This window comes from Pelodiscus sinensis, chromosome 23 (genome assembly GCF_049634645.1).
Source record: "Pelodiscus sinensis isolate JC-2024 chromosome 23, ASM4963464v1, whole genome shotgun sequence".
NCBI classification, from domain to species: domain Eukaryota; kingdom Metazoa; phylum Chordata; order Testudines; family Trionychidae; genus Pelodiscus; species Pelodiscus sinensis.
Genome location: NC_134733.1, coordinates 19,640,429 through 19,663,130, shown reverse-complemented (window position 1 = coordinate 19,663,130; position 22,702 = coordinate 19,640,429). Strand labels below are relative to the sequence as shown.

Here is a 22,702-nt window from a genome sequence, read left to right as displayed (position 1 = left end):
TCTCCCATTGCCAAAAATACAATATTAGCACAGGATGAACCTCTGTAGATTAGCAACATCCCTGGTCCCCCATGATTTGAGTTAGCCAGATGTCCACTTTTCATAGGTGTGGCCAAGTTTCCCTTAGGCCCATAAAGTTTGTTCACAGTCACTGCTCCTGGCTCTGTGCTGTTATGTAGCTCCACTTCACCCCTAAATGTCTTCTAAGAGCCCAGTAAGCAATGGAAGTGTTGGTAATGCTGCTAGACAACATGGACCTCCTGTGGTCTGGCGAACTCCGGTTCAGCACCAGTCAGGTCCTGAGGATGCTGAACTAGAGAGGTTCAACCTGTAAGCATCATACTCTTACCCAGAGCCCCTTCCCTTTGGCAATAAGTACTCTCAGCTCTGCTGATTACACATTTTGGAGTGAAAATCAAGGGGGGTGGTTACAAAAGCATCACTGCTTAAGATTTTTTTTCCAGATATCATTAGTTATTTGATTATCCAAAAATCTTAGTGTTTGAGAGGAAAAACATTGTGGTTTATATTTCTGCTCTTGCATGATAACTACAAATTACCACTCAGACTGCTATGCATGCTAAGGGGGGGAATCCAAAATTCAATAAGTCTTTGACATGCATAATTAACTTTAAAAAATTCTAAAAATTAGAAAAAGCCTTGGAAAACCTTATTAGATCTTGAATCCATACTAACTTAAGAGCACTTCTGTTAGAATAACTATACTGCAGAGGTCCTGGCCATGTAAGTAACATAGCAAGAGTTGTAAAACTCCCATATAATAGGTAGGTTCCTTCTCTTCATATATACAGAGAGCCTGAAAGAAGAGAGAGGTACTGAAATATACAGACAAACAAGACACTTAACTCAGCTGGATAAGTGAGGGAAGTGAAAGCTGCTGAATACCCTGTCCCTACCCTCCCACCTCTCATACCAAAGGCTCACTAGGAAAACTCCACCTGAACTTAAACCAGCAGTTCAGCAAAGGAAGAAAGGTGACTTGTGCCAGCACTCAAGGCATATGCAGCTTAGGAATCACTGTCAACACATTTAATTACACATAGAAACATGTAGCAAGCTATTGCTGATGGTAGAACGTGGAGAATGCTGCCAAGAAATAAGGCAGTTACAATCTGCACTAGTTATTCTTGTATCTGTCAAGATCTAGGTTTCTTCAGCCATAATTGATGAAGGTATAGAACTTAACACTAAGAAAATATTTAAAAAGTGATTTAAGAAAATGCCTGCTTAAATAAGTTGAGCATAGTTCACTGAACTGCACAGAGTTTGTGGTGTTTGTTTATATCTTTAAGAAACCATGGTTTAGACTTGCCCTTGCTTGGGCTTGGGGTACTCATTGTTTGAACATGGTTACAATCTCAGTGTATAGGGAGCAAGCTACTGCTATCTCCTTGGTATCAATACCTTTAGTGTTGTTGTAAAACATGGTAGGTGAGCAAAAGGTGCTACATTTCCATGTTTTAATAAACAAGTCTAATTCACCATTGGGGCTTGATGTTGAAATGGAGTCAGCCACTCATTTTGTACCTCCAATAATTCTGTAAGCTGGGAGTGGGGAAATCTCTATTGGGTTCAGAGGCCACTGATCCCCAGAAATATCAGTCGGACCACACACAAATGAGAAGCAAAAACAAACAAAAAAGCCAACCCTCACTGACCTGACCTCCCCAAGTGAAAAGGAGAGAAATAACCTGCACAGATATTGCCCCAACTGAGAAAAAACCTTCACTTCCCTCAAGCTCCAGCCCCATGGGGAGGACAGGTTAGTGCTTACCTCCATGGCTAAATTAACTCTTCTGGGGACTGGGAGCTGATGGATTTTGTCGAGCCCTCCTCCTTTCTGAGGTGGGGCTAAAGATTAGAGTTTCAGTGTGCTGAGGTGGCTGCTGGAAAGCTGGCTGGGAGGGGGTGGGGCGGGAGGATCTGGCTGGGAGGAAGAATGCAGAAGCAAGGCTTGGGGGCCCCTACCTGGCACAGCTACTTCCTCCCTCCCACAGGCAGAGCCCGCAGATCCAATCTGGCCCTGGCTTGCATTGAGTGGGCCCACAAAGCTCAGGGCTTGCCCTCACCTACCTCCTCTGCAGCAACATGAGCCAGCCGGTAATGGCAGGAGTGCCAACACCAGCCTGCAACTCTGCCGGGGTAGGAGATGCTAAGTCCTGAGCCTTGTGGGCCAGATCCATCCCAGGACTGTAGGTTGCCCACCCCTGCTGTAGGTAAATGAATGCAAATACAATTATTATTTTCCCATATGTCCCTGATTTGCAGGCAATCATAAGTTAAACTACAAAAACTATTACTGCAAATTACTATTACAGCTTCTTAAACTCACGACTTAGTTTTTCTTAGCAGCAATAGCATTCATGGTTGGTATTTGATAAGGACTTATAAAGTTATGCAGTCTTTTTTTAATCACATGTACATGGAACTTCAGGTTTAAGTTCACTTTATAAAAAATAAAAAAAAGATTTCCACGATACCAGTTAAATGTTACAGCAGGCTGAATCTAATTAAGGATATACAGGGCTTCCTTTTGGCTTTTCATTCTGCACAACCAAACAGCCATTCCTTTGTACACGTTCCACAAAAGGTATCTGTTGAAGCTGCCACTAAGTTATGTAGTCATTCAAAGGACTTATCTCATACTAGCACCTTTAGTTCTACCGAATGATCTCTTAAGAGTGTGTTTCTTGAATTAAATAGAAGGAAAATGTAAGTACTGACATCATTTAAAAATGACAAATCTATAAATAGTAGAGCCCAATATATTTTATATAAAGATGACTAAAACAAGAAAGGGGGACAACTGTCTTTTAATAAAGTTTGGAATTAAAAAGTCACTTAATAAAATTGTTTGTTCCTGTATCACATCAAAAAGTTTACATGCAGGTCATTTATTTCTATATTTTTTCATAGAAAATGAAAAGCTGTTAAAACCCACAAAGTTTGTCTGCTATGGCCAGTTTGGGTGTATTCTCAATGGGCTGCATTAAGCAAACTTAAGTTAATCAAAAAAACCTTAAGTATCAAAGAAACAAGTCAAAATATTCTCCAACTAATAACAGTTAAAATATATATATTTATAATTCCAGGCCCTCAAAAGAAATCATGATAGTTTAAGAACAAAGTTTTGAGTCATTATGAATTAGCCCAATTTCAGCATCTGCCATGAGATGCAATAGGGAAACTGGCATTAGAACCTAACATAAATGAGTTTCCTTAGGAGCTATACGGATCGTTATTTCCCTTCTGGAACAAACAGAATTTAGGATTTTTTTAAAAAAACGTATCTACTCTTTACTAATTTGGTGAAACCCCAGCGATACCACGCATGTACCTTGTCAGCTGAAATTCTATATATTAAGGCCTATCAGACTTGTGTATGAACTTAGCACACAATTATGAAGCAGACAACAGCATCACGTGTGCCACCCTACTATTTGCCTCCATATATGTGCACAGCACCTCAGTCATACGGGGCAGGAACACCATGTAAAAAAATCTTAATTGTACCATTAGCATCCTCAATGCCACAATGTCTGCAGTGGACCTTGAAAGCAACACATGATCCCAAATCAGTGGGATACCGAAGATTCTCCAACTTGTTATGAAAGATAATTAACCTAATGCAATTTGGTTAGAATGCCAGTTTCTTCAAGAAACTGATACTTCAGACAAAAATAGAAAGATCCTCCTAAAATAAATTCAACTGCTTTGTCACCACCCTCTTAATTACTTTATATGAAGAAAAAAGGCATTGTTACAATGGCTCAAAACCGTTCTTTTAGTTATATGTAGAGTCAGTCAACAGGCTCCAGCTTCTAGCTAGCGAAGGTCTTTCCCATGTCTTCCTTCCCTTTGTATTTCCTCTTGCCATGTGTGAAGGGTATATACCTGTACTTTACCATATGCTGTAAATAAAGAGATATCAGTTTAGCTGCTAAATAGAACTGTTTGACAATCTAATATTTCAATCAAAACACCATAATATGCAAATTAAGCCACAATATGCAAAGCTCTAAAGTATATTCACTAGTTTAAAACTGATAAGATGTATGTTAATGTTCTCTTATGATGCTATTTTCAGTCACAAGCGACACAAAAGATTTAAATGGCACTTTTTTCTGTATTAGTGTACACACACACACACACACACACACACACACACGAACGAATGGCCATATTGGGTCAGTCCAATGGTCCATGTAGCCCAGTATCCTGTCTGCCAACAGTGGCCAATGCCAGATGCCCCAGAGGGAGTGAGCACAACAGATAATCATCACGTGATCCCTCTCTGGTCATCCATTTCCAGACAAACAGAGGCTAGGGACACCATTCCTACCCATCCTGGCTAATAGCCATTGATGGACCTATCTAGCTCTTTTTTGAACCCTGTTAAAATCCTAGTCTTCACAACATCCTCTGGCAAGGAGTTCCACTGTGCACTGAGTGAAGAAAAACTTCCTTTTGTTTGTTTTTAACCTGCTGCCTATTATTTTCTATTGGTGACCCTTAGTTCTTATATTGTGGGAATAAATAAATAACTCTTCCCTATTCACTTTTTCCACACCAGTCATGAGATTCCAAAACTCTTTAACCAACCTCATTTAAGAGTCTGTATCAAAAAAGATACGGTATAATACAGTCAAGATGGTTAAAGGATTAAGCAGCAGAGACATATTAATATAATACATTATAGATAGGTTTAAGAAAATGATCGTGTTAAGTGAAAACGTGTTATGCAGGGTCAATTTTCCCACTGAAAATAATGGAAAAGGTGGGGGTTGCGTTTCAAGCAGTGGTGTCTGTTGGGACCGGGACATGAGGTTGGGGGGAAAAAGGAGACTGGGTTACAGCATGGAGGGAAGGAGTTTGGCTCTGGAGAAGGGAAGGAGAGGGAAGGAGAATTAAGTTTGGAGTATGCCCCTGTGAAGGGTCTGCCGGGACCCGCACTGCATCCGGCGAGGGGGGGTTGCCAGGGAACGGCACAGTGAGTGGCAAACCCTCTGCTGCTTTGCAGAGAGGCGAGAGAAGCCCCATGCAGCTGCTGGCGACGGCCAGCTGGGGAAACCCAGCCGCCAGCCTGCAAGCGGGGGTGGAGAAGAGGGGGAGTCAGCAGGGAACGGCGCGGCAAGTGGCAAACCCTCCACCACTTTGCAGGGAGGCGGGGGAAGCTCCGCGCAGCCGCCGGCAATGGGCCAACTGGGGAAATCGTGTTATTCTGGGGACGGTTGTGTAACTGAAAAACATTCCCTAAAAAAATCATGCTATCGCAAAAACGTGTTAAGCGGGCACATGTTACTGAGGAATTACTGTACTACAGGTTGTACCTCCTTTAACTGGGACTCTCTGGTTTAGCAATATCCGTGGTCCATCAGGACCTCAGATGCTCCTGAACTAGAGTCCAGGGGAGTGGAGCAGCAGTGGTTTAGCATGGGCTAGTAGGGGAGAGACCTCCCCTGGTCTGGCAAATCCCCTAGTTCGGGACTGGTCAGGTCCTGAGTGTGCTGGACCAGGGAGGTCCAACCTGTACTTAAATTCAGAATGTGACATTTTGAAATTTTTATTTTTAAATTTCTATTTACAAGAAAACAAGCTATAGAAAATATACAAAAGCCAACCTGAATTATTTTGCTGCATTTGTCTTTCACAATATGCATCACCAATGTGAGATCCCAACAATCTGCACATTATAATGCAGAAATGCTCTGGATGAATGCTGCATATTATCCATCATAAACACCAAATTTTACTTCAGAAGGTATTATTTGGCTAGCTCAGAATCCTCTGAAGAATGAATGTAAGAGGGCTAACAATTTCAGGTCTAGGTGTTTAAACTAATTTGATTTTCAGGAATACTGAACATTTATATTTCCAATTACAGTTTGTGGTTAATTTTGCCTAAGATTAGGTACTTAAGTTTAAAAAAATTGGCCATACTATACCCACAGATAAACATCCACAGTGCTCCTTGGCTAGCAACATGGAAAAACACTTTTAAGCAGTGATATTTTATCTTCAGAAGATTCAATCCAATCTCAGCACATTACCTTGATTTGTCTCTTCATAGTGATACAGAACAGCATAATGAAATACATCACAAGGATTGGCCAGAACACCGGAACGTTGAAAGCCTCAAAGAACGTACATACCATTGCAACAAGAATGCCTTTAGTAGCAGAATGCCTTAAAAATAAAAGGCATAATTAAATCCCTTCCACACACTGGAAGCGTCTTATGACACATTCATGTAAATGCTTTTTATTTTAAGAAAAACAGACTTATGTATCCACTCACCAGAATTTAAACTCTGGCAGCCTTCTGATGAAGGGTCGAAATTCCTCATTTTGTTTTGTGGGTAATGAAGGACCATCATCTGGATAAAAAAAGCAAAAAATAGCAAATAAAATACCCGATTATCACTATTATTCTCAAAGCCTAGCTACAGAATAGAAGAGCTTTTTGCAAGTGTAATCCTGATCAAGGAAGGACATCTTGCTAATGCTTGATCAAATAATATTTGTTTTGAGACTGATGTCACATTTGAACCCAGATCTCCAGAAAAGTCCAGAGTATTAATGCAATATGGAACGTAGTTCCAACCTTCCAAAAAAAATTTCACTCTGAGGAAGTGAACATCTGAGGACATGTTAAAGCCCCACAGTCCTTATCAGTGGAAACAGACAGGTTATACATCTACACATGCCATCATTTATAAGCAATGTCAAGGAAGAACCTATAGGAGAAAAAAATATATTATTTAATTCCTCTAAGTATTCACAGAACAGTCAATGTACAACCTGTTTTGGACAGTAACAAATTATTAAAGTTATACAGAAGCTTTTGTGGATACAGTTGAAGTGCAGAGCTGGGAGTCAGGATTCTAGGATCTGACAGATTGCAGGGTGGGTTAAACAATTTTAACCAAAAAAATATTTTTAAAATTTAAATCAGACTGTTATTTTTTAAAAACAACAACTACATTTCTAATTTAAAAAGTTACAATTAAATCTCATCACAAACATGCTACACCCTTACTTATAATCTCATAAAAATGAATTAATGGCTCTATCATCTCCAGCTACCAACTCTTGCTTCTTGAAAGTTCTTGGCTTCTGGGCATCAGACCAACCCTATCTGGGAATATTTTGAAGACATTAATTCACTGAGTAAAAAGGAAAATGTGTCAAGTGTAAGCAGTGCAAAATCATGATGCAGGGCTAGTGGCAAGAATGAATCAACATAGGGAAAACTGTGTATTGGGAGAAAATGATGTAGATGAAAATATAGATATGTATGAAAAACAATGTGGATCAACTGGTTAATAAATAATTTGCTTTGCAAAGCACCATACTTTAAGACTTTCTCTGCCTTATTAGTGTGCTTTAACAAATAAATTCCCAAGCTGTTTGCTATATTGAATGTTGCTGGGAAAAACAAGTTTAGCTAGCCACGGAGAGGTGCTTCTCACCTTGCCACAAGCTGCTGCAGTGAAAGGGCTGGAGTAGTCCTCTTTCTCCCTAGCACAGTCTGCATACTGAACCCCTCATCCCCAGTCCCACCCCCAAAGCAATGATTTAAATGAAGCATGTACATTTTCATTTTATTTTCCAAAAAACAACCGCAAAAAATTAAGGACTCAATTATTTCTAGTTTTCAAATAATTACTAAAGCACAACTTTTAAATTCAAACTCCATTCTCGCTATTGAGGATTTTCTTCTCTTCCTGAAGATGTCTGCTCACATGAAGATATGTGAAACTGGTAAAGTGATTTGGAGAATAGTTTAGTTTATATTCAAAATTATAGCAATGGGAGTCATGTCCGCTATACCTGAGTCTTCCATTAGAGAGGGATCTACTTTTGGCGACAAGAAAGCTATGAAGAGATTTAGGTGGTAGATTCCCAAGGCATATGTCACAATGTACCAACCCTAGGAAAGGAAAGGGGGGGGAAAAAAAAGTCAGACTGAAAACTTCTCACTAAATAGCTTCAAATACTTGTTTATCAAGACTAAGACAAAAACATTTATCCTGGTTTTAGTATCTTCCCCTAATTACTTTATCTACAAGTCAAAAGTTTTCTGGACTCCGTTTTAACAGCTCATGTACAATGGGCGAAAGACTCGTCTTGCATTAAATCTAAGTATTATTTATTTAAAATATTTTTGCCCCACTCTATTTAAAATATTCATGGTAGCTTACAAAATTTTAAACACACTATATATTATATAAATAAATTAAAATGTGAAACCCTAGGGGGACATAAAACCTGCTAAGACATCTCAAGAGGAGAACGAACAAACATGCACACGCACACAGATGAATAAAAAGGGTGCCTTTTTAAAAAATATATGATCCAGTTTGATAGTTGGATCCTATAACTCAACTGCTCTTTTTGTTTAGTATTTCTTACTATAATAGATTGTGCTAAAATTTACTATGGAATGTTTCTAGCTGCTTTTGCTTACAGCTATGTAAAAAAAAGTGACTTATGAATTAGAGGACACATAAGCAAAGCAGGAAAAATCTGAAAGTTTAGTTAGCCTTGAAATGTAGTTTAGACATTGTAAATTATAAAGTGTAGAGGAGCTATGAGAGGACTGCTGGTCCCTGTATGAGATGCAAACAGGAAGCTAAAACATGGAGAGTTTTCAGAAGTTTATTATGCAATTTCATTAGAACATGGCAGTAGTGCTTCCCTCTGTCTGCTACAAAACAGCAGTCTTAACCATCCTTTTCCAGATTATGTTTCAGCCTACAGTTTATGTATATGTAGCAGCTCAAATTACTATTGCTATTAATTGGAGTAAAAACACAGTACACTTTCACTTTACACCATACCAAAGTTGTGATTATTTTTCCTATGGAAAAGAGAATAGCTAAAACAGACATGTGTATGTACTAGGGATGCAAGTGACTAGTCGACTACCTGATAAACATAACCTAGTCACTTCCCCCGTCCCATTGGGCTGGGGACGGGTAGGCAGGGGAGGCACAGGCACAGTGGGGAAACAGCAGGATCCGCAGGGATCTTGCTAGATTGCAAAGGCAGAAGTGCAGCAGTCGGAATGTGGGGCGAGTGGGGATTGCTTGAGTCCCCGCTCGCCCCAGCTTCCCTGCTGCTCTTCTGCCTTTTAAATGTAGTAAGAGCTGTGAAATTCCATCAACTACTCGATTAGCTGATTAATTGAAATTTAACATTCCTAATATGTACTTGACTATTACTCCATGACACTGGGGGAAGTTGCTAGTTTAAGAATCTGTTCATTCAAAAACTTTTTTCTATGTTGAAATTATTTTGTTCCATGTCTATTCATATAAACATATTTCTTAGCAAGTGTTTTAGTGAAATATTTTATTCAGTCTAACAAAAATTAATATTTTAAGTAACAGTGTTATTCTTAACAGCATGACAAATGCAATAATTTTCATTTTCCTACCTGTAGTAGATAAACTCTAATCATGTAGACAAAACTCAGACCCAGAGTTACAACCCATCGTACTGCTGTATATGGAGTAGATCTGTCCAGCCAGGATTGGTAGATCTAGAATAAAATGTAAAGTGTTTTTATACACAAATATTGTTTATAGAGTAATTTCACTGTTTCAGAGAGACCACAAGTTTTAAGGAACTTTTGGTTAAACATCATAATTTAAATTTAAAAAAAGTTTTAGAGCTCTGGTTTACCTAGCACTATTTAGACTGGTTACTTGCTTACATTCATTTCATTCAGGTCAAGCTTTGCTAATAAAATTCAGTTTCACTTTCATTTCTAGTCACTCAATTTCTGGTTCTTAAGCACTAGGGGTATGTCTACACTACAAAGTTAATTCGAACTAACATCAGTTAGTTCGAATTAACTTTGATAGGCGCTACACATACAAACCGCTAGTTCGAACTTAATTTGAACTAGCGGAGCGCTTAATTCGAACTAGGTAAACCTCATTCTACGAGGACTAACGCCTAGTTCAAATTAAGCAGTTCGAATTAAGGGCTGTGTAGCCATTTAATTCCAACTAGTGGGAGGCTAGCCCTCCCCAGCTTTCCCTAGTGGCCACTCTGGGCACCACTAGGGAAACTCGTCTGCCCCCCTCCCGGCCCCGGAGCCCTTAAAGGGGCACGGGCTGGCTATGGTGCCTGTGCCAGGTGCAAGCCTGCACCTGGCACGGCACGAACCAGCTACCCACTGCCACCCAGCCCTCCGCCTCTTCCTGGGACCAGGCTGGCGGCTCCCAGGAGCCTGCCCGGGTCCACAAGAGGCAGGCGCCCGCCTGGTCTAGTACAGAGATCGTGGACCTCATCCACGACCTCCGCACTAGGGACAGGAAAGTGGCTGTCTAGGGCAGGATAGCTGCCAGCCTGGCCACCCGGGAGCAGGTTAGCATGAAAATCAAGGTGGTCCACTGAGACCCCTGACCCTGATCCCTGAGCTTAGAATGTCCGTACTGGGTCAGACCAAAGGTCCATCTAGCCCAGTAGCCTGTCTGCCGACAGCGGCCAACCCTAGGAACCCTGGAGGGGATGGACCGAAACAATGACCAAGCCATTTGTCTCGTGCCGTCCATCTCCAGCCTTCCACAAACAGAGGCCAGGGACACCATTTCTACCCCCTGGCTAATATCACTCCATGGACCCAACCTCCATGACTTTATCTCACTTCTCTTTAAACTCTATTGTAGTTCTAGCCTTCACAGCCTCCTGCAGCAAGGAGTTACATAGGTTGACTATTTGCTTTGTGAAGAAGAACTTTCTCTTATTAGTTTGAAGGCTGCTACCCATTCCTTTCCTTTGGTGTCTCTAGTCCTTCTATTATGGGAACTAATGAAGAACTTTTCTTTATACACCCTCTCCACACCACTCATGCTTTTATAGACCTCTATCATATTCCCCCTCAGTCTCCTCTTTTCTAAGCTGAGAAGTCCCAGTCTCTTTAGCCTCTCTTCATATGGGACCTGTTCCAAACCCCTGATCATTTTAGTTGCCCTCCCCTCTCCCACCCTCTCTCTTCCCCTCTCCCACCTCCTTTTCCCAGTTTCCCTGAGTTTTGTTCAATACAGAGAGTTTCTATTTTTGAACACACATGTCCTTTATTTTGTACATCAGGAAGGGGGGCTCGGGAAGGGTAAGTGGAAGGAGGTGAGGGAGGAATGGGGTACGAGCCCCCGATGGGGAGGACTGGGGTGGCTCTGTGGGCTTCTCGGGGTGGAAGCTCTCCTGAAGCCCCTTGATTGACCTCCCCTCCGGAAGGCAGCCTGCGGCAAGTGCAGCCGGGCTGATGGCCGAGTGCTGTGAAGTGCCCAGTGTGGGCACTAAGGGCACTCCAAGCCAGGACTGCTTTGCAAGTGGGGAACCCCTGAGAACTGTCTGTCCGGGATGGGGGTCGGGTCCCTTTAAGTACAGCCCTCGGCTAGCCTGAGACAGCAGCTCCATGCTAACCTGATGCCCTGCCGGCACTGCTTCCAGCCATCCTTAACCTCGATTCAGGGTCCACTCAATGTGGACATGCTAGTTCGAATTAGCAAAATGCTAATTCGAACTAGTTTTTAGGTCTAGATGCACTAATTTGAATTAGCTTAGTTCAAATTAACTAATTCGAATTAAGTTAGTTCGAATTAGTGCTGTAGTGTAGACATACCCTAGTATACTGGCTACCAGATTAAAGCTGTAACTGGCAAGGTGATCTGTTTTCAGTTTCATAAATACATTTATAATAATGTTATGTTTAAACCTTTGGTTTAAAACAGATTTTGAGCCCAAGCAACCCAGAGGACACAAACAAAAATATGCTTATTAGAAAATTTGTGTTATAAGTGTTCTGGAAATCATAAGTTGTGTGTATCTAACTTTGAACATCTTGAAGGGAGAAAATGTTCAGAAAGTGCTAAATACCAATACAAAAAACCAGCCTTCTTTAAGATAGCTTAGGCTGTGCATCTAAAAGTCACACATCACTTAAATATTTGTGTATTATGTTATTTAATCTTCGTAAGTACTCATGGTTTAGTAAAACATACATTTTAGGTTTTACTAGCAGACAGTAATTGCTTGAATTAATTATGATTATACTAAGCTTTTTGGGACTGACTTCAACTGAGAGCAACTAACATGATGATGTCATTAAAGCAATAATAAATATGCATACATGCTGTTAAACATTTAAACAGTGATAGAAACATTAATTAAATTATGTATGTCATCAGAGTTGCAAGACCATCCATTTTTAAAAAGCAAAATTTTAAGGATGCTTTTTACAGTAATCAGTAACTTAATTATTCCCTTAAACTGAAACAGCCATGACTTAAAAAAAGTTGTATAAATCCAGTGATCCTAGTTCCCAACATGATCTCGCACATAAAACTAACCTGTCCAAGTCTTGTGAAAAATCTATAGACCACTGAAGATTTGCCATGAACAGATTCTCCAATACTGTCCCCTTCTGACATTGTTGCTGAGGAAACAAAACATTTATACAGATAACATATTAAAGATAAGAACTTAACACGGTGAAACTTTAAGATATTTTACACATGCGCCAGCATTCAGGTGTGTGATTTCATATCTTGCTGATCTGATATTGCTTGAAACAAATTAGTATTGTCTGTGAAACATTTTTGAAGACAATACATTCATGCATTCTATTTCAAGGGAAATGTCAAGGAAGAAAAGGGTTAAATATGTTTTGCAAAGGGAGGGAAAGGATCCAAGACATTTTAGGAAAAATTATATACAGTAACAGCGGTAAGGGCTCTAAGGGATATTTTCACTCTGATATGCCATAAGTCAGAATAATCTGGAAACACTGACATGATGTAGTGTGATGTTAGTCTTTCCCCACCCTTAATATCTTAAGGTAAACTGCAAAACAACAATTTAAGAAACCTATTTAAGACTCCCTACCCCCAAAATCAGTAAGTGATGAACTATTTAAATAAGTTCAATTCTGGCTTCTGTACTTTGGGTTCCATCCAAGAGCAGGCATCACAAGCACCTAAACTGAAACATCTTCCTGCACTGTTTGAAGCATTTGATGTTGTCAGCTGTATCTTTGCCAAAATGAACATCTCAGCAACAGCCTAAAAAAAATGTTTACCTTTAAGAGCTTATATTGCCTTCCCCCCTCACACTGTAAGAGTCAGAACCCAGAACTCAGGTGAAAAATATTGTTAATATATGCAATACTTTTAAAGCACACACTTTCGCTATTGATTCAGGATTCTTCTCCACCCTAGTTAAACAAACAAGCTCTGTAGTTTGCTTCAAGACACAAACAAAATCATATGGAATCCAAGCAGCAGCAGACATGCCACATCACCAAAGGTAATGAATGCCTCATATTACTTCCTGGATTCCCATCTGTGGGCAGGACTATGTTGCTCTCTGATACTGTGAGCAATTTTAGCTTTACAGTAATTAACATTTAGAAAGTATTTTTCACCTGAAGATCTTAAAGCAATACAGATATATGAAGTATTAGTAAACCAAGGAAGATTAAATTGTATTAAATCCTGTATTGGAGTGACAAATAGATGGAAGAAAGCTTTTGGTCCTAATGACAAAACTCGGCTACCCTCTGAAGCGATAATATGGAGATTTATGAAAGGCTACAACTCTAAATTTCTCTCTGGGTGCACAATAAAAATCCAAAAGGTATGCATTATTTCTCTCTTACATAGGAACAATAATCAATAGTGGGAAGGAGTCACTATCACAGTATCAGAGGATTAATAATGAAAATCCAGAACTTCAGTTCCACTTCGACCCTAGCTATGTAGAGATAGAATACTAATAGAGATGTAGCCGTGTTAGTCTAGTCTAGCTGAAACAAAAAACAGGGCTATGTAGCATTTTAAAGACTAACAAGATGGTATTCCAAAGGAAGACTCTTAGAATTTGACAATACAAAAGTGTCCGTCGGATATCCAGGGCAACAGATAGGAATTTTTTTTCTTCAGTTAACTCCATAGGATGGGGAGGGGAGGAAGATAACTCAAACACCCAACATGCTTTTATTTGTAAGAACTTCCTCTCTTATTACTTACTACCTTATTGATGTCTGTGCAGAATCTGGTGTTAGTACTCTTCCTTTCCTAGTGCAAACTAATGGTTCCTATCAGCCTCTTTTAACTATTTTGTCTTTAAGGTGCTAATAGACTTATTTGTTGTTTTTTAGGTTTTTCCTGTTTCAGACTGGCTCAGCTATCCCTTTGAAACTTATCTACCCAATAACGAGAAGTCATGCATCTGACAAAGTGGGTCTTTGCCCACAAAAGCTTGTGCTCCAATACATCTGTTAGTTTATAAGGTGTCACAGGACTTCTCGCTGTTCTTGCAGATTCAGACTAACACAGCTATCCCTCAGATATTTATCTACCCAATGTCCTCTTCCCCCCCCCAATTTTTTTTCCTTCCCCCCCCCCCCTTCCTTCCTTCCCTTATTTATTCTTGGTTCTGGACATTGAACACTCTGGTCATCTGAAGACGTAGGCTGTGCCCACAAAAGCTCATGATACCATCTACATGTTTTGTTAGTCTTTAAAGTACTACCAGACTATTAGTTGTTTAAGTTTTTACTACCTTATTATTAGCCTCAAAACTGATGATTTTTCAAACCTAATCTAAAGCAGAACCATAATGGCTACAAAGACAGAAATCTTTCATCACAGAAGAAGTGTTTCCTTTCTATCAATAATACCAATATCCATGTGAGAATCTAATGTTCTCATTATGTGTTCTACTCAATCATTCATGTGGTCTTCAAAAATCAAATCTGCAACAGGATCCAGCATCCCAATCTTGCACAAAGTTATGCATGCTAGGGCTTTGGCTATGCCAACGTGTACATCAGCAAAACTTTTGTTGCTCAAGTGTGTGAAAAAACACACTCCTGAGCAACATAAGATTTTCCAGTATAAGCACTCATATGCACAGCACTATATTAGTTGGAAATGCTCTCATGTCAACATGGCTCTACTGTCATTCCTTAAGCTAATTTTATGATGTGCACAGGAGAACTCTCTCTCATTGGCATAACAACACTTGGTTCACGATTACAGACTTAAATCTGATCTCTAATCTGAAAACTCAAAATAAGGCTTACTTGTGATACCTCGCCATTAAAACATAGCATAAAATTTCTCTTTTCCTTACAGTGAGAGGTTATCAAAAAATCCAGTCCCATTAATAAGTAGCCACTAGCCAGGGTAGACTGAAATTAGTCTAATGAACAACTTAATAGAGGCTGAACCTTTAAACAGAGTGCTACCGACATAAAATATGGCTCTATAAAATTACTGTACTACCTGAAAAATATATTTACCTTACAAATACATGAGTTAGAATAAATTACATTTTTGGCTCACTAGGCAAGCATTACCCATCCCGCAATTCTCTTCCTTATTTTATTTGTAGTGAAGGAGTTTCATACATGTCTTTTAATAGCATGCAGTGTAAATAGGTCAGAGAACTCTCTGGACATTAAATTTTTTTTCTGATTATAAAGACAAACAAAACAAACAGAATGAGAGCTGAAGAAAAGGATGCAATTCCCTGTGTTAGTACAAGAGTAGGCTTTCATGAGTAACAGACTGCCCAGCGAACAGCCAAAGGCACAAGGCAGCCCAGTTGATCTCAAGCTTTGTAAAGCATTGCAGCATACTTCTACTTTTCACTAAAAGTAAAAGTTTCCTTTTACAGCAGATTTTGTTCCTATCCTCCTACACATCATGCACCTGGCCCTTCAGAGAGACATTCCCAGCAGCTCTATGACATTTCTGCACTGTCAGAAACAAACTTCCACGGGCGCTCAAGTCTAGCGGGGTCTTAACCTTGGTGAAAAGAGGCGAGGCAGGAAAGAGACGAGAGAGGGGAGGCCAGACAGGTAAGCCACGGGAACGCTCATCTGAAGCAGAGATGCAGGCGGCCCCCAGCTGTGGCTAGAACCGGCCCCGGTGGGCAGCGGGATAAGAACCGCGGAGCCAGCTCGAAGGGGCCGCAAGGATCCCGCTGCCGGCTTGGGGCCAGGAGCGCCCCGCCTCCCCCCACGCACCGAGTGACCCCTCCCGTCCTGCCACACCCGAGGGCCGTTCTCCCCGCCCAGCCCCCGGCACGCCTCACGGCCGGCAGGCCCCTTTCCTGAGGCGCCCCCTCCCGGCGCCCTGTGCGAGAATCCCCGCCCCGGGGGACACCTCACCATCTCCGGCACGGCGGCCGCTGCAGGGGGACCCCGCCGCTTCCCAGTTCCCGGCACCCGCCCCGGGCCCTCGCTCCCGCCTCTACCCCGAGGGAGGGGGGAATATTTCACTCACGGGTGCCGGAGCCGCTACAGCCGGGGACAAGTCTCTCCTTCCGCCTTCCCCCCCACCCACCACCACAGCATCCAATATGGCGGAGGGGTCAGAGACAACCACTTCCGCTTCCGGGGGCCAGGCAGGGGAGGGGCTCAGCCTTCCCAGAAGCCCAGGCTGCTGGGGCGGCCCCATGGTGGGAACGCGGGGGGGTTGCTGGGGTTACCGCCTCTCGCGCTGGGGCCGAAGCTCTGGCCTCGCGGGTTACGTGTAACGGCTGGAGAGGCCCGTTTGAGGGGGAGGGGGCCTGTGGCTGGGAGGAGGGACTGAACTAGGATGAGCAAGAGGCGGGTTGGGTCTGGAGGGCTCAGTCCCAGCCGGTTTCCTGCAAAGGAGCAACGTGCAAGCTGCAAACATTCAAGATCATCTCATTTGAAGAAGTGGGTTTTGCTCACGAAAGCTCATGATACTAATTAACAAATATATATACATATAAATGATACTAATTCATACGCACACATACACTAATGATACTAATTTACATATATACAGATGTATGTATTTTAGCTGTCAATTCACATGTGTTAACGCCTGCCATTAACGCAGTCCAGGCTTAACATGTTCATTTTTTAATGCGTTAATCGCAGGTGTTAATGCTACGCTGCCCCTTTGAAGTGCCGGGGCGGTGCTTCAAAGGGGCAGTGCAACATAGAGCCCAGGGTCAGCTGGGGAGTCCCCAGCAGATCCTGGGCACCATGCAGCATTTACCCAAAAGCAGAACCCGGGATCAGCTGGGTAGTTCCCAGCTGACCCTGGGCTCTAGTGTCCCTTTGAAGCACCAGGAGGCAGCAAAGGGGAGGGGAGGCATGAACTAGTCCACTTCAAAAGGGCAGCCCATTGTAGAGCTGGGGATCAACTGGGAACTCCAGATGATCCTGGGCTCTGCCTTGTGCTGCCCCTTGGAAACGCTGCCCTGACACTTCAAAGGGGCAGCGCTGCATGGAGCCCAGGGTCAGCTGGGAACTCTAGCTGATCCCAGGCTCCATGCAGCACTGCCCCGTTGAACACTGCTAAAGTGATGATTCAGTCCTACGTGCCATGGTATCAGTGTTGTGATCTGAGACGTGCTCATCATGCACCTGAGATTCTAGGTAAAGTAAGTATAGGCAGTTATTTCCCCAGTCTTCCAAACGATATGCTGGTTTGTTTCCTAGAAGTGCAGTTTGTCATGAGACTTGAAAATACGGCATTTGCAGGGTTTCCCCATTTGTCACTTCTCAATTTGAGATCACATTTGCTTACAAATGTTTAAAAAATGGGGGTAAAACTGGCAAACTCAACCAGGGATCCAAATATCAAACGAACTATTTCTTTGCACACATCATCACCAGTAATAAAGATTCTGAAGGATAAAATATTTCCCTCACGTTTGTAAGAGAAAACATTAGCAACTGCCATTTGTCATCTGATTTGATTTATTTTTTTATTCAAAAGGAGCCAGTAAATACCTCAGAAAAACTCTTTCTAACTTTATTATGCACAGAATAGTAAAGAACAGCAATGCAAAGTTACATAGATTTATTCCAATAAATAGGATAATTGGCACAGACAATGTAATAATACCGACACTTAGGACAATACACAAGATATGCAATTTGAAGGATATGAATGTACATGTACTTATTTCTATAAATCACATGCAGTTCCAACGTTAAGACCCTTACAATTGTTGGATGGAAGGTCATGGCCTCTTCCTTTCCCCACATGCAGACACATCCACAATGCATCAGGCGGTAGGAACACATTCACCTTCGAGTTGCAGTGAGGACGCCTCACTTAATCCCTCCCACTGATTATGTTTTCTGCTCCTTTATTTATACTCAACTTGGTCGTTTTAATAATATCTACCAATCAATTACTTATTGTGTAAGATACCTATTATGACCATATTTAGGTTCATCCGGCTACTCAGGATGTTGCAAAACTATGTGCTTAATTAACAGTTTTATGGCTGTATCAGGAATTTTTCGCTTATCAGAAATGGTATGTACCAGTACCAGGTTGTTTCTGGTCTTCTTGACATAGTCTCGTGGTGCCTTGTAGTATCTGCATGACTGTGCAAAACATTTCTGCCTCTCAAAGCTCCCCCAATCTTACCTGCGTGCTTACGCACACCAGACTTGAGACAGGTCTAGGTTCTGCTTTGTTAAAGATCTGTACTTTGGACAATGCCAGGACAGGGCCTGACAATGCAGATGTTGTTTTGGTCAAGGCAGGGCCGTCTAGACTCCCCTACACCATTGCAGTTTAGATCTAGATCCTGCAGCTGGCTTTGTGCAGTGCAAGGGTTCCCCTGTATGAAATAAGTTTTAATGTCAGGGCCCCAGTTAATAATTCTGTGGGTAAGACAGTAGACTGAATAGAATCCAGCTTCCTCTCCCATAGCTGCTTTATCTTTGCAAGGCTAATAAAAGAAAAAAATACTGCTGTCACTGAAGTAAGTGGCTCTGATTCAGTCTGCAGAAATCAGAACTGCACAAGGAAATGAAAAATTGTATATCATCACTTCTTGGAGTAATACTACACTAAGAAGTTCTACTGTAACCTTATGAAAATGTCTATTTGAATGTGGCTCTTGAACGGAAATATTGATATCACTACAGTGTATGATACATTTTTGAGCTTGAAATAAAACCACTATAAATTTGCCATTTTAAAGGAAAAATAGAGTGATTAGTTCCAACACCTTAGGTATTTATTAGATAAGAATATTTATAGTATAGATATTTATTAGACAAGAATATATATAAAAATACTTTTCTTCAGACATAACTACCATTCTTTCATTGGCTTTATATCTCTGACATCAATGACACCTAGAAAGATTGAAGAAAACTCCTTTCTTACTGGCTAGTTTTGGAGGATGCTTAATTCAAAATGTTCGTCACTTTGTGGCTAAGGGGATTCTTTCATGTTTCTTCTCAAATACTCAATGTCCAAAAAGTCACTCAAGTACAGTTTTGCTGATAGTCTCTGGATTCTAGCAAGATTTTTGTTTCACCTCAAAAGTAAACTACAAAAATATATCAGATTTTATAGTAAACTTTTTAATTCACATAGATATGTTAAAATATTTATAAAAAGTTAAGTAAGTGGCTTAAAATTCATCATACTGTATTTGAAAGATCTCCTAAGTGTCTTATTGCAATATGCACCCTCACTACCATTTTTGCTTTCCTAGGCTGAGAATTTCCCTTCAATCCCTCATCCAGTGCTCTCTGATGAAATGTGATTTTCTAAATTAATTTCCAAAATATTTTCCTTCATATGTTAGAACAATTAATAATGGCTTGCTTGCATGTTGCACCACTATATGCTCATCATAACTTTAAACATGCAAAGCACTTTTCTTCAAAGAATCTTGAAATATTTTACAAGGTTTATATCCTCACAATACCTGTGAAGTAGCTAAGCATTATCAGGTCCAGTACACCAAGGACAAAGAGGTTTGTAAGAGGCTCTGTGCTACTATTGTAATACAAATAATAAATCATAATTATACAGATGGGGAAAGGGAAAGTGATTCTCCAAGACCACATAATAAATCAATAGCACAGCTAGAAATGGATTTGAGGAAATCCAATTCAAATTTCTCTTTTCTAATTGCCACTGTTGGGGGTAAGGATTTGCCTTCTGCTTTCACTTAGGGCTTGTAAAAGCCCCCCCACAAAAACATGTTTTATGTTTTCAACTAAATGCAGGAATCAGAATATGAAGCTCCTACTATTAAAATCCACATTAAAAATAGTCAAACCTCTGTGATTGAAATTGGCCTATTGTAGGAGATGCAGTTTTATAATGTTGATATTTGGTATTTTGCTTAAAGTTGTGATTTGTTGAAGCCTCCCCCTTGAGTCATGAGACTATAGGACAACCTTATTTTGCATTTAAAAAAAGTAAGTTTTCAACCCCGGTGTTTGTCTAATTAGATTAGATATTTTGTTTTTCTTTCAACAATCTATTCCCCTAAACAAAGCCTCCAAAACCAGAGGGCAAATAAAAAGAACCAATATATATTTATTCCATTTCATGGCTTTCACAGAGATTTTTTTCCTCCTTTGACTCACGATTTCTGAATGCTTTGGCACTGTCACCACGTATGTCCATAGTAGCTAATAACGGTTCACTTTCGTTGTACTTAGGTGGACCTCCCCACTGCCCTATCTGGGCTTCATTGATTCTGCCACCTACTCCTGTTCCCACGTGGAAAGCCGCTGAAGCCAGACAGACACTCAGGTGCCACCTGTGCACAAGCTTGCAGGGGCTGGGTGGTCCCCAGATTATGAACTCTTCGGGGGGCAGGGACCCTGTATGTCGTTATTTGGGGCCTGCACTCTCCCCAGGGGGCTCTCCAGGCGCGGCCGGGCTGCATCCTTTGCATACTCATAGCAGGGGCAGCGCTGCTCTCAGCCAACTCGCGCAGCTGTAGAGACACCACCAGTCTTCCGGGGAGGGGAGGGGAGGAAATCAGCCCCGCCCCGCCCCGCCCCTAGCTACCGGGGAGCCAATGAGCGGGGGGATGCGGTTGCCATGGTCTAGCGTCGCTGCTCGGAGGGGAATGGCGGCCCCCGGGCCCGGCCGCTGCTTAGGGGCGGCGAAGGCGGAGCGGCGGGAAGGTGAGGGCCGCGCTCTGCGGGGGAGGGGCGGTCTCTCTGGGGCGCCTGAGGGGAGCGCGCCGCGAAGGCGGGGCCGGGCGTCTGGGAGTATGTGTGGGGCGGGGGAGTCTGTCTGGGCACCCGCGAGGGGGCGGTTCTGTCCGTCTGGACACTGGGGGGGGAGTCTCTCTGGGCCATGGGGAAAGCTACTGGCGGGGGGGGGGGGTCTGTTCTCTGAGGGGGCGGAGCGGTCACCGTCTCCCGGGCCCAGAATCTGCCCCTCTCTCATTTCTGGAGGGGAACAGCTTCAGGGGGCAACGGCGCTGAGCCCGGAGCAAAGGGGACGCTGGGCAGGGGAAGGGACTGAACGAGCCTCGAGCACGAGCACTCACCGTGCTCCACGGTCCCGCCCCACGAGGGATGTCTCAGTGCGTTAGGTGAGTCACCAGGAAGCCTGGGCCAGTCGACTACGTGCATCCCCCCCCCCCCCCTCCCCAGGGAGCCCCTGGCGCCCCTGCTGTATCAGAGGCAGCGGGACAGGGAGCAGGAGCCGGCTTAAAAGCCAGGCTCCCCCCACTCTGCACTGGCTTTGCGGTGCTGCCTTGCTCCCACCCCCCACACACCCACCCGCTGCCTCTATTAGAGGCAGGGGTAGGGGAGGTTGCAGAAAGCAGCCTCTGCTCATGGTGGGCCCTGACTCCCTGTGGACAGAGGCTGTTTTGTGGCAGCAGCCCCTGCCCACGGGGGGGTCTGAGCTCCCTGGAGACAGAGGCTGCTCAGTGGGATGCAGAGCAGCCTCTGTCCATGGTGAGCCAGGCTGGGCCGCCACAGACAGAGGCTGCTTCAGGGCAGTAGCACCTGTTCGTGGGGGGTCCAAGCAATGAGGCATGGGGAGTCTATCTGGGGCATGGAGAAAGTCCCTGGGGACAGGGGCTGCTGCCACCCTGTGCTGCTGCCTCTGTATCAGAGGGAGCAGCAGGCAGTTGGTCCACAAAGGGAGCTGGTTTTTAAACTGACTCCCCTTGTGGACTGGCTCCTGCCTGGCACCCTGCACTGCTGCCTCTGATACAGACGATATAGAAGCGTGGAGTGGCAGGGGGCTCCCTGGGAGTGGGGTCGGAGCAGACTAGCTGCCCGCTATCAATCATACTTAGATTCTACCCACTGGGGCTGTTTTTCCGGAGAACACTTTGAAAGTATAGGTTTAAAACACAGTACAAGTAGGATAACTTGTTTCTTGCTAAAATAAAGGAGTGTGCCCTTTTTCTGGCATTTAAGCTATTTTAAACACAATTCAAAAAAAGTTTTCCCCTTACAGCAATTGTTTCATTTTATGTGTGTTTATTCTTGATTTATACAAGTTATGACATGCCAAGTAATATTTAGATGTAGGTGGAGTTGATATGCTCTAAAGCAGGGGTGGACAATAATTTTTGAAGTGGTCATGGGCCGCCCAGAAGGGGTGGGATCTTGTGTGGAAGGTGTGGGGGCTTGGGTCCAAGGGGCATGGCCTATAAATAGCAGAAGTTAAAAGGGCTCATGCCTCGCCTGCAGCTCCCAGGCACCACATTAATGGGGGGCAGGAACTGCGAGCCCTTTCAACTCCTGCTATTTTAAAGGGCTTGCTGCTCCTGGCCTCGCTGCTAGTGTGTTGTCTGGGAGCTGGGGATGTGCAGGCCCTTTCAATTACTTCTATTTAAAAGGCTCATGCCTTCCCCATGCCTGTTGCCTGACAGCCACT

General features: G+C 42.7%; 2 protein-coding genes across 4 annotated transcripts in view; one reads left to right on the top strand and one right to left on the bottom strand.

Moving 5' to 3' along the window:
• Nucleotides 1-2,815: 2,815 nt before the first annotated feature.
• On the bottom strand, nt 2,816-16,476 carry RER1 (retention in endoplasmic reticulum sorting receptor 1). Of its 3 annotated transcripts, none has more exons than XM_006124667.4 (7): nt 16,328-16,476; nt 12,386-12,471; nt 9,463-9,567; nt 7,854-7,953; nt 6,319-6,397; nt 6,072-6,207; nt 2,816-3,932 (listed from the first exon to the last, which is right to left on the bottom strand). In XM_006124667.4, the coding sequence occupies exons 2-7, from the start codon at nt 12,464-12,466 to the stop codon at nt 3,843-3,845; spliced, it is 591 nt and encodes a 196-aa protein (XP_006124729.1). In that variant the 5' UTR covers nt 12,467-12,471; nt 16,328-16,476; the 3' UTR covers nt 2,816-3,842. The 3 variants fall into 3 exon arrangements, with proteins under 3 accessions (XP_006124729.1, XP_075762824.1, XP_006124730.1); XM_075906709.1 differs by lacking the exon at nt 16,328-16,476 and adding an exon at nt 16,213-16,275; XM_006124668.4 differs by lacking the exon at nt 16,328-16,476 and adding an exon at nt 15,848-16,045.
• Nucleotides 16,477-20,843: 4,367 nt separating this feature from the next.
• MORN1 (MORN repeat containing 1) overlaps nt 20,844-22,702 on the top strand; it is a 190,941-nt gene continuing 189,082 nt past the window's right edge. Inside the window, 1 exon segment of the mRNA XM_075906074.1 lies at nt 20,844-20,982. Within this exon segment, the coding sequence (XP_075762189.1) occupies nt 20,874-20,982 (109 nt within the window). The 5' untranslated portion in view covers nt 20,844-20,873.